Source organism: Apis dorsata, unplaced genomic scaffold (assembly GCF_000469605.1).
Source record: "Apis dorsata unplaced genomic scaffold, Apis dorsata 1.3 scaffold_291, whole genome shotgun sequence".
NCBI lineage: Eukaryota > Metazoa > Arthropoda > Insecta > Hymenoptera > Apidae > Apis > Apis dorsata.
Genome location: NW_006263566.1, coordinates 625,000 through 641,521, shown reverse-complemented (window position 1 = coordinate 641,521; position 16,522 = coordinate 625,000). Strand labels below are relative to the sequence as shown.

The 16,522-nt window shown below is 27.6% G+C and overlaps 3 protein-coding genes across 10 annotated transcripts; 2 read left to right on the top strand and 1 right to left on the bottom strand.

The window, feature by feature from the left end:
- Positions 1–6,571: 6,571 nt before the first annotated feature.
- On the bottom strand, positions 6,572–9,722 carry LOC102679022 (abl interactor 2). 7 transcript variants are annotated; one of them, XM_006616973.2, is made up of 5 exons: positions 9,660–9,722; positions 8,257–8,922; positions 7,836–8,168; positions 7,500–7,757; positions 6,572–7,422 (listed from the first exon to the last, which is right to left on the bottom strand). In XM_006616973.2, exons 2-5 carry the CDS (start codon positions 8,870–8,872, stop codon positions 7,259–7,261), a joined length of 1,371 nt encoding a protein of 456 aa, XP_006617036.1. In that variant the 5' UTR covers positions 8,873–8,922; positions 9,660–9,722; the 3' UTR covers positions 6,572–7,258. The 7 variants fall into 7 exon arrangements, with proteins under 7 accessions (XP_006617036.1, XP_006617031.1, XP_006617035.1 ...); XM_006616968.2 differs by having other exon boundaries at positions 9,376–9,716; XM_006616972.2 differs by having other exon boundaries at positions 9,432–9,676.
- LOC102679663 (TELO2-interacting protein 2-like) lies at positions 9,661–11,954 on the top strand. Of its 2 annotated transcripts, XM_006616976.2 has the most exons (6): positions 9,661–9,792; positions 9,938–10,683; positions 10,760–10,888; positions 10,961–11,122; positions 11,191–11,397; positions 11,472–11,954. In XM_006616976.2, the coding sequence occupies exons 2-6, from the start codon at positions 10,147–10,149 to the stop codon at positions 11,739–11,741; spliced, it is 1,305 nt and encodes a 434-aa protein (XP_006617039.1). In that variant the 5' UTR covers positions 9,661–9,792; positions 9,938–10,146; the 3' UTR covers positions 11,742–11,954. The 2 variants fall into 2 exon arrangements, with proteins under 2 accessions (XP_006617039.1, XP_006617038.1); XM_006616975.2 differs by lacking the exon at positions 9,661–9,792 and having other exon boundaries at positions 9,800–10,683.
- A 1,283-nt stretch (positions 11,955–13,237) lies between these two features.
- LOC102678902 (probable cytochrome P450 304a1) lies at positions 13,238–15,426 on the top strand. Its single transcript, XM_006616967.2, has 7 exons — positions 13,238–13,373; positions 13,535–13,783; positions 13,876–14,048; positions 14,151–14,420; positions 14,491–14,777; positions 14,844–15,100; positions 15,179–15,426. Exons 1-7 carry the CDS (start codon positions 13,283–13,285, stop codon positions 15,361–15,363), a joined length of 1,512 nt encoding a protein of 503 aa, XP_006617030.1. The 5' UTR covers positions 13,238–13,282; the 3' UTR covers positions 15,364–15,426.
- Positions 15,427–16,522: the final 1,096 nt, after the last annotated feature.

The window sequence follows — 16,522 nt, the reverse complement described above, 5'->3', positions numbered from 1 at the left end:
TCTCTCTCTCTCTCTCTCTCTCTCTCTCTCTCTCTCTCTCTCTCTCTCTCTCTCTGTCTTTCTCTCTCTCTCTCTCTCTCGTATTTCCACCGAATCTGTTTCGCTGCAATAATTCGCGCTACGTCGTGCAATTCGGCTAGATTTTCTCGAGAGCTGACTTCAAACTATTACCCTTTTCGAAGGATTAAGCTGAAGCGAAATAAAGGTTTAATTTAAAATGGATTAACGTTGAAAAGGAACATCGCCACGAACAAATTAGAAAGAAGAGCGGAATTTTTTTGAAAACACTTGTCATTATCTTCTCGATTCTTAATTATTAAAAGTTTAAAATTATTACAAATTTACAAAAAAAAATTGTACACGTTATTAATAATATTGATAATATTATATTTACTGAGAATTTAGATTGTTTGTCACGATTGTAACAATGAACGTAGACACGTTTTTTCATCACTTCGCTCTAATCGACTCTAAAAAAAAAAAAAAGGAAAAGTGGATTAGAAATAGTTTTTGATCGAATTTCAAGAGATCGAATCGAATCAGTCAGATTTTCAATTTTATCGAAAAGAGCCTTTGAATTATTTCCTGTAGTCGTTATTTCTATGAAAGAGCAATCAACGGTCCCTAAAATAATATTGCCACTCGTCCATACCATACTATATTCTACGAATGCTTGCAAAGCCTCGTGAAAATTCAAAACGAGCCTATAAAAATTTATCACTCGTGCTCTTTAATATTCCGAGAATACAGACGAATTTGTAATTTAATAAAGAATCTAGCTTGAGCGAACAGAACGGAACAAAGGTTCCAAAGCTGTAAAAAGAGACCGCTAAAAGCATCAACCGTTATCATAAGAAGTTAATACTATCTCTTCTACTATTACCAGTACTTCGCGCTTCATTTAACCACGCAACAACGAAGAAACGAATATTTTCCATATTTATGATCGCGCTGCGTCCAACGATCTATCCTATACTTCGAATTGTCTCGTAAATTACGTGAATTCCGTAATTCCACGAAATTAAACCAAATGAAAAAAACGAAATCCGGCACAGAATCTGTCCGATCCAGCCATCTTCGTACGAACATTGTTTTCGGATTATTGGATATCGCGAGATAGAAGAGGTCGGAGGATAAAAATCTGCTGGCCCGTTCAACCTTGTATTCGGATCCAGAGAGTTATAGTCCTTTCGATCAATCTATTCGAGACATCCCCTTTATGCGGATTCTGGATAGTCGACAGATCCCAGATTAATGTCGTTGGGGTTGTACTGGACATACTGAAGGCAGTTAGATAGCGAGTGGTAGTACAGAGAGGGTCAGAGGGAGGGGGAGGGTGGCGGATTGTTGTAGAGCAGAGATGGAAAGAGAGTGGGTAAGCGTGGGTGAGAAACAGCAGCCTTTGTGTTCCGATCGCTCGAAAGATTAGGAAGAAATGAAAGCGGCTCAAGTGTTCAGGACAGCTTAATGTTGCTACAAACGATACGGTTTACTTATTTGTACCCGAAGATCGATCAACGCCCCCGAACGCTTTTTACGACCGTCCTCCCGGAAAATGCTTCTCTCCTTCTCTTTTCGTGAATGTGTGATGCTTTCAATGAAAAGAAACCTGCGGCAGCTCTCGACGCTTGTGCACGTTCAATCGATATCCCATTAGGAAAAAAGGTTGAAGTATCGCGTGGAAACGTGCTTCACAAACAAGATTTGCTTTTTTCTTTTTTTTCAAATTATCATTCAATTACGAAGCCGGGGACACTTTTATCATCCGACGTTTGTTACTCGTATGAATATTTCACGTTATTAAACGTCATTAAATACCGTGTGCCGATGTATGATGGAAGTTTAATTCAATCCCCAAAGACACGTGCGCGAACTAAGAAGTGACAGTTCTCCACCTCGATACGGGCAACTCCGTACAAAACTTTGGCCAACTTTGCGTTTAAAGATCTAAACCAGTTTTGAAGCGAGCGATCCAGTTTTCAACCGAGCGAGAGATCATCTTATATCCATCCCGACGTTTTTATTTTCGATTTAGCCAGGGAGAGAAAAGGGGCGCGAAGTTGAGATCGTTCTCATCGGTACACGATCTCCCAAAGGCAATATCGCAATGAAATCTGGTTTAGCCTCTTAACCCCTGCTCCAAACGGGGAGGACTAGTATGCCCCCGTGGTTTATCCTTGAACCCCTCGTAATTCCCCTTCCAACCACTCGAAACCACGATATACACGTTGTGCGTAACGCAAATTCATGTCGTCGGGATATTCTCCGTCAAATTAGGATGGACCATAATGCATACATTATGGAAAGCAACGTGGCTCCCACTTGGATCATCTTGTCTTCCGACGATACGCCCGGATGAAATTGCGGAAAATTCGTGGCAAAATTGAGGACCTTTCTTCGTTCGAGGCATCTTCTTGCAAAGAGTCTCGTTATCTTTTAAACATTGTATTTATATTTATTCGAAACAAAAATGTATGATTCGAGATAAATGTGTATTTATATTTAGAATCGTAGATAGGAGGAATCTTTATCGTTTGAATATTCCGATTTTCTTACTACAAGAAGAAAGAATGAAGATGGAGATGCAAAACGTCGAAAGATTGTTTAAAATACATGAATATTAATGACTCGCGAACACCTTCGCTAAATGTTTCCTGCTATAAAGAAACGTAAGAAAGATGCTCGAGGAATTTGTAGCGTTCATCTTGTTGAAAATAAAAAAAAAAAGAAAAACAATTGAATACGTAGTACATCTTTGGAACGATTATTTAAATAACGTAGTTAAATTAATGGTATTTTTGATGTTTCTCGAGGAATAGTTGCAAATACGTGAGATTATATTAAATGAAATCGATAAAGAATAAAAATTCGTCAAGATTTTTCGTGATAGAAATACTTATTCGACAGTATCTTTAAAATAAAGAATTTGAAATGTGCGTAAATACAGCAATTGATTTACACGTGAAACAACAATAAAATTTAAAGAAACAGGAGAACATACGTAGAAGAAACTACGAAACGTTATACGCTCGTACTAATTTTAACTCATCTCCTCCTCCGTGTGCTGTAAATCTCGTTAGACTTCAATTATGGCCAAAGTTTCGAGATATGAAACAGGCATTAGGAGAAGTAGCTTGCTAATTGCATCTAGATACTGTCTACTTCATACACGAACTGTTTCCAGAAGATTGATGAATGATTCTTGGTGATAACTACACACCTACGATTCAGAAGTTATATTAAATTCAACTCGTACCGTAATTACGTGTCGTTTATCATTGATCAATTTAGATAGATCAAAAAAAATTCTCTCGCATATGTCATCGCAATCATCGCAAAATTTAAACGTAAATAAAATAATTCAAATCTCTCCTATTCTCCAAATTTAACTAATCTCTCAATTCGAAAGATCGTTTCTTTGCTAATTTGTCGAATGGTTTGGATAATTTTTAGCTTTGTTATCCAACTTTTAACCTATCATATCAAGATACATCCTTTCGGATGAAACTTCAAAAAGCACGATTATTCGGGGTAAATTCGCATTTAAATTATTCACTCTCTTCGTACAGATAAGGAAACATCTGGAAACAATGGCGGCAAGTTGAACTAAGACTGATGACGGAACCAGAAGTTCAGTTCGCCATATAGCGGCGAACCACACACGAATCTCGTACAGTCTTTCAACATACCTAACCACAGAGATATCGGCTGGTGACACATTTCCTCTTCAGATCGACAAGTCAAAAGCCACGGCGAATATTAATCCCGTTTTCTTGGTAGACATATCCCGGTCACCTTCCCTCGATATACTCTGCAAATATTCCCGATCCCTTCGCCGACCTTCGCGTGTTATTGCAGTCACGTTGGGGGGAAGGTTACCAATAAAAAGGCGACGTTTCACGCCCTGGGCAGCGGATATAAAATCCGCCGACTTTTGTGGACTAAGGGAACGCGAGTTTGACCATCTCCTTTTCGAACGGTTTTCCGCGTTATCGCCGTGATATTAAATTTTTAGAAGGAATGCTCGCCTCCGTGTAAGACTATGTTTGCAATAATGGAACGATATATTTTCATTCTCCGTTGAGAATCGTACGTGTATTGTGCAAGGAAGTGCATAAGTTAGATACGTTAATTCGCTTTGATTAAATTGTAATTTAACCGTGAAACTTTGCCCTCCTCCCCCCTCCTTACTTTGTAACCGTGTTCCCAAAATCGAATTAAGTCGATATCAATTAACCGGGTCCAATTCATCTCTAAGACGAAAAGGGAAGAGAGATTGTTCGTTTATAATATAAAGGGAGATTCGCGGTGAAGCGAAACGCTGGCTGCGAGATAAAAGACGAATATTTTAAGATTCGTTGAAAGAAGGAACGGAATGACAGGTGGAGATAGAAAGGGAGATATCGGGGTTGGGAAGATGGTCGCGGTTGGTCCGCGGAAAATGGTATTAATCAAATGAAGCGGTTTCTGTTACAAGCGAGGCGAAGATGGGTCTGAGCTGTCTGGCCATACCCGGGGGATAATCAATCTGGAGAATTAGATCAGATAGCTGGTACGTGAGCCAACTCCGTCTCCTTAGATTTATCCAGTCGCCAAGAAGCTTGATAAAGTACGCTGCGCAACTTCGATATCGAATGAATTCTATGCTTTTCTGGGTATCTGACGAGCGCAATCGTCCACAGTTTTCTATAAATTTATCGATACATATTTGATGGAATTGATAAAATAATTGTACTGTCAATACGTTTTGAGATTATTTTACATGCTATTTATTTAATTTTCTATCTTTTAAATAAAATTACAATTTTGATTTAAGTACCATATTTTTTTTAACGAGATTTAAAATATATAAATATATAAAATATATAAATATTTAAAATATATATTTAAATATATATAACGAGATAAAAATAAATGCAAGAAAAAAAAAAGAAAAAAACATATCTGAGCGAAATTATAGTTATACATTATTTTTTATTTTATATTTTCGGAAGATTCTTTATATTGAAATTTCAAATCGAAAAGAAACGCGATATCGAGCGAGTCTGGATTGCTTTATATTTTAAGAATGAATAATAACAAAAAATAATGTTTCTTTTTTCCCTTTTAGTTACAGTCTTATTTTCACACGACCTCTTTTAGACATGATATACGGGGATAGCTTGGTGCACCACTTTCAAAGCTGTGCCCTGTTTTCATACGTACGCAGTGAAAATAGAAAAATTCACCTAGATACGGAACATGTTCTCGTAAAACGGTTCTTCTTCCCTATTTTCTCTCTACAAAGTACTTGAAAAACGAATCTTTCGCCTTGTAAGAATTCACGTATCTAACTCCGCGAAACTGTATCTCATAAGAATCATTTCTGGTTTAAAAGAGCGAGGAATTACATTATTTATTCAATATATGTATAATGAGAGAAAAATATTCCCAACATTTAATAAATAATTTAAGCAAGCATTGATTACAAAACAAATTATATCATAAAATATATATCAAAAAAATTTTTTGATATATATATTTAATAAATAGTTGTAAATTCTAGATATTTTAATGTGAAAAAAAATCAAAGAAAATAATAGTTATAGAAAAATTCTAGAGTTTTAACAAATTTACTTCATCCAGTTTAATATAAATTGTTACATAATATAAATAGTAATATTAATATAATAAAATTGAAAGTTAATTAATTTTATAAAAAGTCATAAATTTGTGTTTTATTTATAATAAATAAATTGTGAAATAATTAATCTAAAACAAAAATACGGTTATTTATTAAAAGTAACTTATAAAATTTCGAAGAATCAAGAACTTTTAAAATTTATAAATATAAATAACTGTAATTTATCGAGGAACGCCAATTGAAAATTTTATTATAATTTTTTCATTTATTTTAATCGCTTTTCTTACATTTTATTATGTTTTTTTAATGGCAAATAAAAATTCTGCGATTTTTTATTATATATATGTTATATTATATTTCATTTATTTATGATCTTTTATCTATGATATTTTCAAAATATATAATCCATGCGAAAATAAAATTTTTGTGAAAGCATTTTAGTTCATATATATATATAAAAGAATAATTAAAATATAACAAGGAAAAAATGGAAAATAGATAATAAAAGCATTGTTTAATTAATTATGAAATATATACTTATCTTTTAATAATATATTAATTAATATCGTACAGATTGTAAAAATTACTTATATCAGTACTATCGGATTAAATGAAATCGTTACTTATTAATTAATTGGATTATGAATATATTGATCTATTAAAAAAAAAAAAAAAAAAAAAAAAAAAAAAAAAATTTTTTTTTTTTTTTTTTTAAAACAAAAAATTTTTTAAAACCAAATATTTTAAAAAAAAAATTTTTTTTTTTTTTTTTTTAAAACAAAAAATTTTTTAAAACCAAATATTTTAAAAAAAAAATTTTTTTTTTTTTTTTTTTAAAACAAAAAATTTTTTAAAACCAAATATTTTAAAAAAAAAATTTTTTTTTTAAAATATTTGGTTTTAAAAAATTTTTTGTTTTAAAAAAAAAAAAAAAAAAAAAAACAGAAAGAAAATTTCTTTTGTTCACTTTATTTTATGTGAAATAAAATCCTGAGATGAATACAATATTAACCATTAAAATATTAAAATAAATTCATTAAACAATTTATAAAAGACAAATTTATGAAAAATTACCTTCGATATAAAGCGTAAAGATTCTTGTTACGACAATAGGACGTTTGATATTTTGATTATTGATTAGCTTATTATTAATGTCGCATTGATTACATCTAAGATATATACATACAATTAACAACTAATTGATTATATAGCAGAATAATAATGACATATTTTCATGCATACTTATATATAAATATGATCTATCGAAATTGAAATAAAATAATACTCATTAAAGGGAGCACTATTTACCAAAAAATACACTTTCTTATATTGATACAAACTGTGATTAGTTTGATTTTTAGAAAATTTGCATATTTGAGATTTTTGGAAGAATCTGTAATTTATATCTCTATATCGTATTCCATACCATATTTTGTTGCACCATTTTGCATTCTTACATCATTCAAATACATGTTAGTATATATATATTTACGACTATTAATACTAAATAATATATTAAAATTAGAGAATCAAATATATCTCTAAAATTTGCAGTCTTTTGTGAATAGTCGTTATTCACGATTTTGATATATCTAAATTGATATCTAATTTGATATATCAATATTAGAAAATGCATTAAACACAAGGTTCTACATAATTTCCGGGGAATAAACCCGTTATGCCATCCATGACTCCTTCCCACCACCCATCGTCATTCTTTTTCAATACATAAATTACAGAGCTTTCCTGGAAGCTTAATTCATCCTCCTTGTCAGCATAATAATCATAAATTGCAACAACTAAAATGATAATATATTATTATATTTTAATATTAATATTTATATTTACTATGTTTAAAAAAAATATCACGACGTACCTTTTTCGATATAATTTTTTGGAACCCAACCAGGTAAATCTTCCTCATCTGGTACAATAGGCATAATAGCACTGCTAGATTGCGTAGGTCTACCAAATTGCGGATGTTCTTCTTGCTCCGGTGGTGGAGGCGGTGGTAATGGTGGGCTACTAGCGCCACTACTTCGACTAACTTGATGATTTAATCTTTCCGACAATGTATGATAACTGGTAAAATCTAATGTATTACCAGTTATACCGACTAATGGTGAAGGTGGGGCTAGAAACAAAAATCAATCTTTATTCTTTGCTTTTTATTTATTTAAAAGTGAATCTAAATCGAAAAAAAAATACTTACGAGGCATATTATTGTGTTGTTCTTGAACATATCCTGCTGTTACACTAGGTGGTGCTGGTGGTGGTGTTTGTGGATGACTTTGCAATGGATGAACTGTTCCTACTTGAGGTGGTGAAGTATGTTGAGATACAGTATTTGTTGTATGTGCATTATGATTGGTATTGTGAGTTGAATGAGATGTGGTATGAGCATGCAAAGGTAAAGTACTATAACCAGGACCACGTTCTCTTCTTGGATGACCCAGTGGATAATTAGGAGCATAATGACTAGGAACTTGAGGTGGAGCAACTGCAGGTGGTGTTCTGTATTCTCGTGACCCTTTGCTCAATGTTCCTAAAGAAAAAACAAAAAATTTATATATTAAACAACTGGAAAATTATTTTAAAACATAGATAAAGATATATTGCATTTTTTTATTTACCAGTTCTTACTGTCTGAGGAGGAGTGGGTGGTTTAGTAGTAGGAGCTGGTCCTACTATAGTAGCACCTAATCCAGAACCCGTGGAAGCTGCACCTAAACTTTGAACACTGCCTTGACTTCCTCCACGTTGTTTACTTCTTGGAGTACCACTACTACGTACTCCATGTCCAATATCATCCAAAATTGTATAATCTATACTTTTCCTCACATATTTAATTGGTTTCTCAGGATTTGCTGGTGCAATAATTTTATATTGACGTACTGTAATTTTATTGGCGGTTAAAACTCCAATTTCTCTTCTAGCTACTTTTTCTTTGTGTATCATAACTGTTTGAGCAATATGGTTCATTTGGCTTTCCATTTCAGCAAGTTGGGATGTTTGTAAATCCAATAATTGTAAAAAATTATAGGCAAGGGTATTTATTTGATAGGCTACACTAGCCAATGATTGAGTGGTAAAATTTTTGGTTTCTTCTAAAGCTATTCTCTTGTTTTCTGCTTGAAAATAATTTGCTTCGCAATAATCAGCAACCCGTTCAAGATTTATATGATTATCAGCTAGATTACTTCTTCCTTCAGGAATTTCTTGACCAAGAAATGCTGCTAACTCTGCCATCACTTCAGAATCACTGCCTACTCCTGATGATACACAATAAGAACCGGATCCTTAAGAGAACCAGAGTAATATCTTTAAAAATTTATAAATTTCATTTTATGTTTTAATATAGATGACATTCTGGAGTACACTGAAAAACCATTATACTTTAAAAATGATTTTATAAATATTATTCGCATTGACTAAATTTACATGAAATAAAACACGAAACCATATGAACCATAAAAATTTGTTTCAACCTTAAAGAATAAGGTTATGTAATTGAATATAAGAAACTCATAAAAAATTTTTTGTAAATATAAAAAATAACATTTAAAATTACTGAAATTTAAGTTTACGTTCTTTTAATAAAGAAATGAGAAATTATTATATTAATAATTGATTGAAGGGCGGTGTCCCATATATAAGAAGCAAAATGGAGGAGAAACAAATTTTAAGACTAATCATGAAAAATGAAACATTGATACGAGAAATGATTTAAACAAAATAGAAAATGAACTAACGGTACTCAGCCATGTCGTAACTATCAGCTATTACACCTTCTTTAATTCATAATTACCAAAAATCTCCGAAACAGATTAAAATAAATAACGATTTATGTTACGTGATACGACGCTCGGTATAAGCGAATAATGTACCGAAACACTATTGGACAGCGTTTATTAAAATTTTTACGTAATTCAACAAAAGTGTTGTTTATTTTAAAATATAAATACGATAAACTATACACTTATACAAAAATTATATTAAACAGAAAAAGAAAGATTATACGAAAAAGAAAACTAACTCTTAATGACAGATTGTTGGAAGAAACTAAAGATGACAGGTACTTCGAGATTTTATGAGATTCGTATCGATCATTTTTTCGAGATATCGAACGATATTACAAAATATAGTAATTACATTGTAAATTTACAAAGGTAAGTCAGTAGAAGAAATATTCGTTATAATTAATATATTTAATATTAACATTATGATATATAATTAAAGATTTTTGTCAAAATATTATATGTTCGACTCGATACTCGATAACAAGTAGTATATTGCTTTGTGTTGAATGTTCAGATCGTTCGAAAGCAAGTTCGTAAAAAAGTCGACAACTATTTCATAAATTAAAGGTATCAAATCCAATTGAAATACTTACTTAATTGTCGTGACGATCCGGAAAATGATACTTTCTATGTGCACATACGAAACTAATAAATCGTTACGAAAAAGTTGATGCGCAAGAAAATCGTTATCTTTTATCAAACTCTTCGACAAATATTTTTAAAATGAATAATCTTTTGGAAGAATTAGAAGCTCTAAAAATCTCAAGCGAATTTTCTGAGGAAAACTTATGGATAGGATGCAGTAATATTGTCCAAAAAAGTTATGTTCCTGAAAAAACTATCGGTGCTAATCGACCATGCGAAGAAAAAGACTTCAAAGAATATAAACAAATTATAGACAAAAATTTGCAAAATATCAGATCTATGCTTCAGCATATCATTTATAATCGTAATGTTGGACACTTGCAAATAAATTTAAATGCATCAGTGATAAAGACTTTTACTATCAATTTATTATTACTCATTGGAGAACATCATGAAAAAAATGTTTGGAACACTGTAGAATCTGTGTCTATTTCTAAAGAATTGATTAGCGAAATCTTAGAATTATATAAATATCAAAGCATTTCAGAATTTTTAATGGAGCAAGATAATTTTACAGTATTATTATTAACAATAAGGCCTAAGTTATTGAAAGATAGTTGGAAACTTTATCCAGCATCCGTAGCATGTTATAAATGGATTTTATATCAAATTGAGGTTTGTAAATTAAAATCATTAAGATTAAATAAATGTAATCTTATGATATATTAAAATTAATATTTTTTTCTAATAGAAACCAGGTTTATATAATCATATTAGTGATGTGCTTCCAACAGCTTTAATAATTGTTGATGATTATGTGCCAGAAAATATTGTAATAGGTCTTGAATGTTTACATCAAATTATTCAACATTCTCATTTGGTGAGATTCTGTATTATATAAATTTAAATTATTCAATGATGTATATTAATATTTTTAAATTTGGATATTCAGAAAAAAGGATTGATTGATACTGGATATGCAGAAGTAATTTTTCATGCTTTGGAATGCTTATCGCATCAAAGAGAACCCAAATATATAATTTTAATATATGTATGCTTAACAAGTTTATTAGCTACTATTGAACATTGGGACAATACATTAAATGTATTTGAAGTAAGTTTATAAAATTGGCATAAGTATTAATTTAAGCATAAATCTTTTAATGCTATATATTGTTATAGTGGACAAAGCGAGATGATATTTTAGCTGTTCTATTAGATAATATGGAATTTGAACAAAATATAGAATTGAGACATGTATATATGCTGAGTTTACCTCAACTTTTAACTAATATTGGTTGTGCCAAGTGGTGTGAAAGATTAACAAGAATACTTTCTGAATATTGTGAACATCATACAGATTTAAAAACATTAAAAGCAACATTAGAAGTAAACATTTTTATATTTTATAATTTATTATTCTTTTATTATTTTTATAATATAAATTGAATATAACTTTTCAGACTGCAAAAACTTTTCTTTTGATGTTTCATCTTCGAGTGGCAGCTCATTGTGTACCATTATATACTGCCTTTTTAAAACTGCATTTTGATTTAACAAAAACTCCAGTATTTGATAAAGAAATAATGCAGAATTTAGAGGACTGTATTTGTTTATTATATAAATTATCTCCAAATATAGGTTGTGCAGTTATGAATGATGATCGAATGCGTTCAGTTATTAAAAATAGTCTACAAGTAGTATGTTTAGGTGATATTAAGTATTTTCAGTGAATAAACTATATATAAATATATAAATATAAACATCTGTTTTAGAATATAAAATAAATCATGGGCTATATTATTTAACAAAAGAAAATATTATTTTTTGTAGTTTCGTAGAATAGTAATGGTAAAATATAATAAATTGTACTTAGATATTTTATGTTGCGATTTAAGAAATATAAATGTATGATACTTTGTATTATAAAATAGAAATTTTTGTTAGAAATATTTTTGTTAGTCTATTCTTATACCTAATAAAAAATTTTGTGAAAAATTAAAAGAAAATTATTAAATTAGATAAATAAAGAAATAAAATACATATTTGATTATTAATATGGTAAAATCAATTGTTAATATATTAATAAACTTATGATAATATTCAATATTCTGATATTGATATAATGTTAAATATGTATATAATATCACATCAAATATCACTTTCATTCAAAAGATTATTAATATATAAAGATAATTTGATTAAAATTTTATATATTTACTAATTTTACATATATTTTTATTTATTATTTTCTTATTTTATTATTTTTATTTTCTTATTTTGATTACAAATGATAAAAAAAAACTTATTAAATTATAAAAAAATATCGAGATAATGAATAATAAAATTATTTAGGTCAAACTACATTCAACTTTGTACGGAAAATTACGATAAATAAATAACAGATTATATAATATAATAAAATTTATTATATAATAATATAACAGAATTTATTATATAATTACTAGATTTAAATACAAAAAAAATTTTATAGTATCTTAATGCGTATCTTAATCTATTATAAACATAATTTATTAATATAAATTTTTTAAATATTATGTATTTTTAACATAAACAGTTTTTTCAAAAGAGAATAATTAAACATATAAATGTTTTAATTAATTGAAAAATTATTACATTTATTAATTTCTTATTTTTTTTATTTTTCAGTAGAATTTATTTTTTAAAATTATTCAGATTTTCATAATTATAAACGGTACATTTCATACTCCTTTTTTTTTTATGTTTAAATTATATTTAGATCACATATTTAATAAATTTCTAAGAATATGTACATATTATTTGTTTATTGAAATTTTATTAATTATAATTTTAATTTATATTATATTAATTTTATTAATTATATAATGTTGAAGTTATATAAATTTTTATTGAAATTTATTGTATTTGAATATTTAACACACTCACTGTATGTAACACACTCACTCCTATTTGTAAATCTAAAAAAAAATAATTAAATATTAAGATGTTTCATTTGCAATGAAACTTATTTTAATCATTTTCTCAGAAAGAATTGTTATAATAAATAATTGTTATAATAAATGAATAAATAATAATAATTCATAATAAAAATAATAGTAGCAAAAAAATAAAGATAAACTTTCATATACATACTTATAATGATAATACATAGTTATAATGATAATAACACATATAATGAAAATTTTTTTTATCTGTGATATATAATAATCTGTAAAACTTTAAAATAAGTCATAAATATAATCATCAAGTCGTGCTTCATATTTGCAAGAAAATGATATCTTTTTTAATTATAATATTTCTCTTATTAATAATATATAAAATTTATAAATCTGTCATTCATGTATCATCCAATACACCACCATGTAAGTTTTATTATATTATATATAAGATAATTGTGATTTAATTCATAACTTATTAATAATTACAAATTCTGAAAATTTGATTTCGTTTTTATCTTTTTATTTATTTATTTTTTTTAATATAATATTTAAATATTAATTTAAATATTTTATTAATATAATAGGCCTTCCACGATTGCCAATAATAGGATCTTATTGGCATTTATTATGGCATGATTATGAATATCCTTCTAACGGTGTCATATATTATGTAAATAAATTACAATCTAAAATTGTTACATGCTATTTCGGTAGTTATAAAACTATCATCGCGAACGATTATAAAAGTATTAAAGAAATATTAACAAAACAAGAATTTGATGGAAGAGCGATCAACGTAGAAATTCTTGAAAGAACATTTAAAGAATCGTTAGGTATTTTCTCATGAAAAAAATTAGATATCAAATAAATATCAAATAAGAATAGGAAAATTAATGCATTTGATATTTTCAATTAAAAATTTCAGGTATCTTTTTTACTGAAGGTACATTATGGCATGAGCAAAGAAGATTTGCTCTCCGACATATGAGAGATTTTGGATTTGGTAGAAGACACGAAATATTTGAAACCAATGTGATGGAAGAAATAGCAATTTTAGTTGATATGTTAAAAGAAGGCCCCATTAACGATGAAGAAAAGGTATTTTTAATGAAAATTATTTCAAAATTATAAAATAATTATTCAATGATTTTAATAATAAAAATAAAAAAATAAATTAATAATAAGAAATAAATTCATTAGAAATTTTTAAAAAATGGATATGCATGTTTTCCGGATATCCTATATCCATATGTTACAAACGTTATATTGAATATAATGTTTGGTGAAAGATATGATCGTTCAAAATATCATAAATTGATATATTTTTGTGAATCTTCTATGATGTTTCAAAAAGCACTTGATACTAGTGGAGGAGCACTTTTCCAATTTTGGTTCTTGAAATATTTCGGAAACATGTTTGGATATACAAATGCAATAAAAGGAACTTATCGAATGATCAATTTTGTTAAGGTATTTATATATATTTTTAATTTATTTTACTTTCATATATTAAATAATTGTTAAAATTCCATTATTATAGGAGTATATAGACAACAGAAAAGACTTAGATGATTGCGATAGAGGTTTCATTGATCGATATTTAAAAATTTTAAAAGAAAAGAATAATATAACGTCTACTTTCTCTGAGAAACAATTTATTATGACTCTTGTCGATTTCATGTTCCCAGCTACATCTGCATTACCAAGTGCTCTTGTACATGCAATCAAGTTTGTAATGCATCATCCAAGAGTAATGAAAAATATACAAGAAGAAATAGATAAAGTAGTTGGAACTGGAAGACTTGTTACATGGAATGATAGAAAGAGGTATGACATAAGTTCTATTAATAATATAGAAAAAAAGAATTCGTTTTAAGATTAAAAATCTTTTAGTTTACCATATACTGAAGCAACAATACGCGAATCACTCAGATGCGAAACATTGACACCATTTAGCGTATTTCATAAAACTTTAAAAAAAACTACTCTCTGTGATTACGATATTCCTAAAGATACATTAGTTGTCACGAATTTAGCAGCGCTAAATACTGATCCTGATTTATGGGGTGATCCCGAAAATTTTAGACCTGAAAGATTTCTTAATGAAAATAACGAATTGTGTAAAGATTTCACTTTTCCATTTGGATTTGGTAAATAATTCTAGATGAATTTTAATAATATACGATAAATTAAATATTATTGATAAAATTTTTTTCTCTATATATTAGGACGTAGGGTTTGTGCGGCTGAAACTTATTCAAGATATCATATGTTTGAGGTATTCGCAGTATTAATGCAGAATTTCAATTTCTCGTTTGTGGAAGGTGAACCGACAGGACTTAATGATAAACAATCAGGTTTAATCGTTACTCCTAAAAGAACATGGATTCGAGTAAAAGTACGTAATACTTAAAGAAACAATTCATAATATTGAATATCAAACATAGAAATGATAAGTTCATAATTATATATAATAATATAAATCATATAAATAATTTACAAATAATAATATTTAATATTTTAGTTTGCATTATATATATATTATTATATATTATTATTATATATATTTTTATTATTTCTCTTTTTGATATATTAATATTGAACAAAAATATATAATACATTTATCAATTGTAATGTAAAGTCACATTGAGATTCATAATATTATGTATCATTATCAATCATCATTAATCGGTTAATTTATAATTTCTATATTAGCGATAATTTATAATTACGGTCAAATGTCAAAGATTATTTAAGATATTAAGATTAAAGTTAATGTTATTATTTCTGAATAAATTTGCAATTTATTTAATTTTATCATTTCGATTGGTAATTATATAATTGATGCGTAACTAATCTTTAGCTAATGTTTAATGAATATATATATTTATTTTAAATAATTATTTGATAAATATTTATTGATTTTTCCATATATATTTTTTTGTTATCAAATTTTGAAGATATTGCATTTTTAATATGATTAATCTCAATATTAAAAAAAATATATATTTTTTTATTTCAATAAAATAAACAATAAAATAAACTATTAGGATTAAAAATAAGACATTATATGCAATTTGTATACTATAAATTTATTTCATAATTTGTGACAATTAAAAGACATAAATTACATCGAATAAATGTAATTAATATACAAAGGTTTTTAGAAGATTTGTCTACAAACAAATATTGGTTATATTTTAATGATTTGAAAAATTTTCAATATTTTTAAAATATTCAGTATCCATAAAAGAAAGATTTTATATACAAATATTATAATTCTAGAAAAAGTAGGGAAGATATGCTTAATCTTTTATGTTGTAAAAATGAAAAATTTACTTAATTACATTTTAATATTCATCTTCCCAAATTTTTTATCCTTTTTTCTTTCTTTTTTATACAGAATACTTATTGATTTTATAATCTTCTGGTATTGAAAATAAATAAAAATCAATTATATTTTTTCTACATGTTACATATGCATTATAATAATAACTCTTATTTTATAATTAGAAAGTACTGTATAAATGCAATTATGAATGTAAAATGTTGAATTTATATGTATAATATAT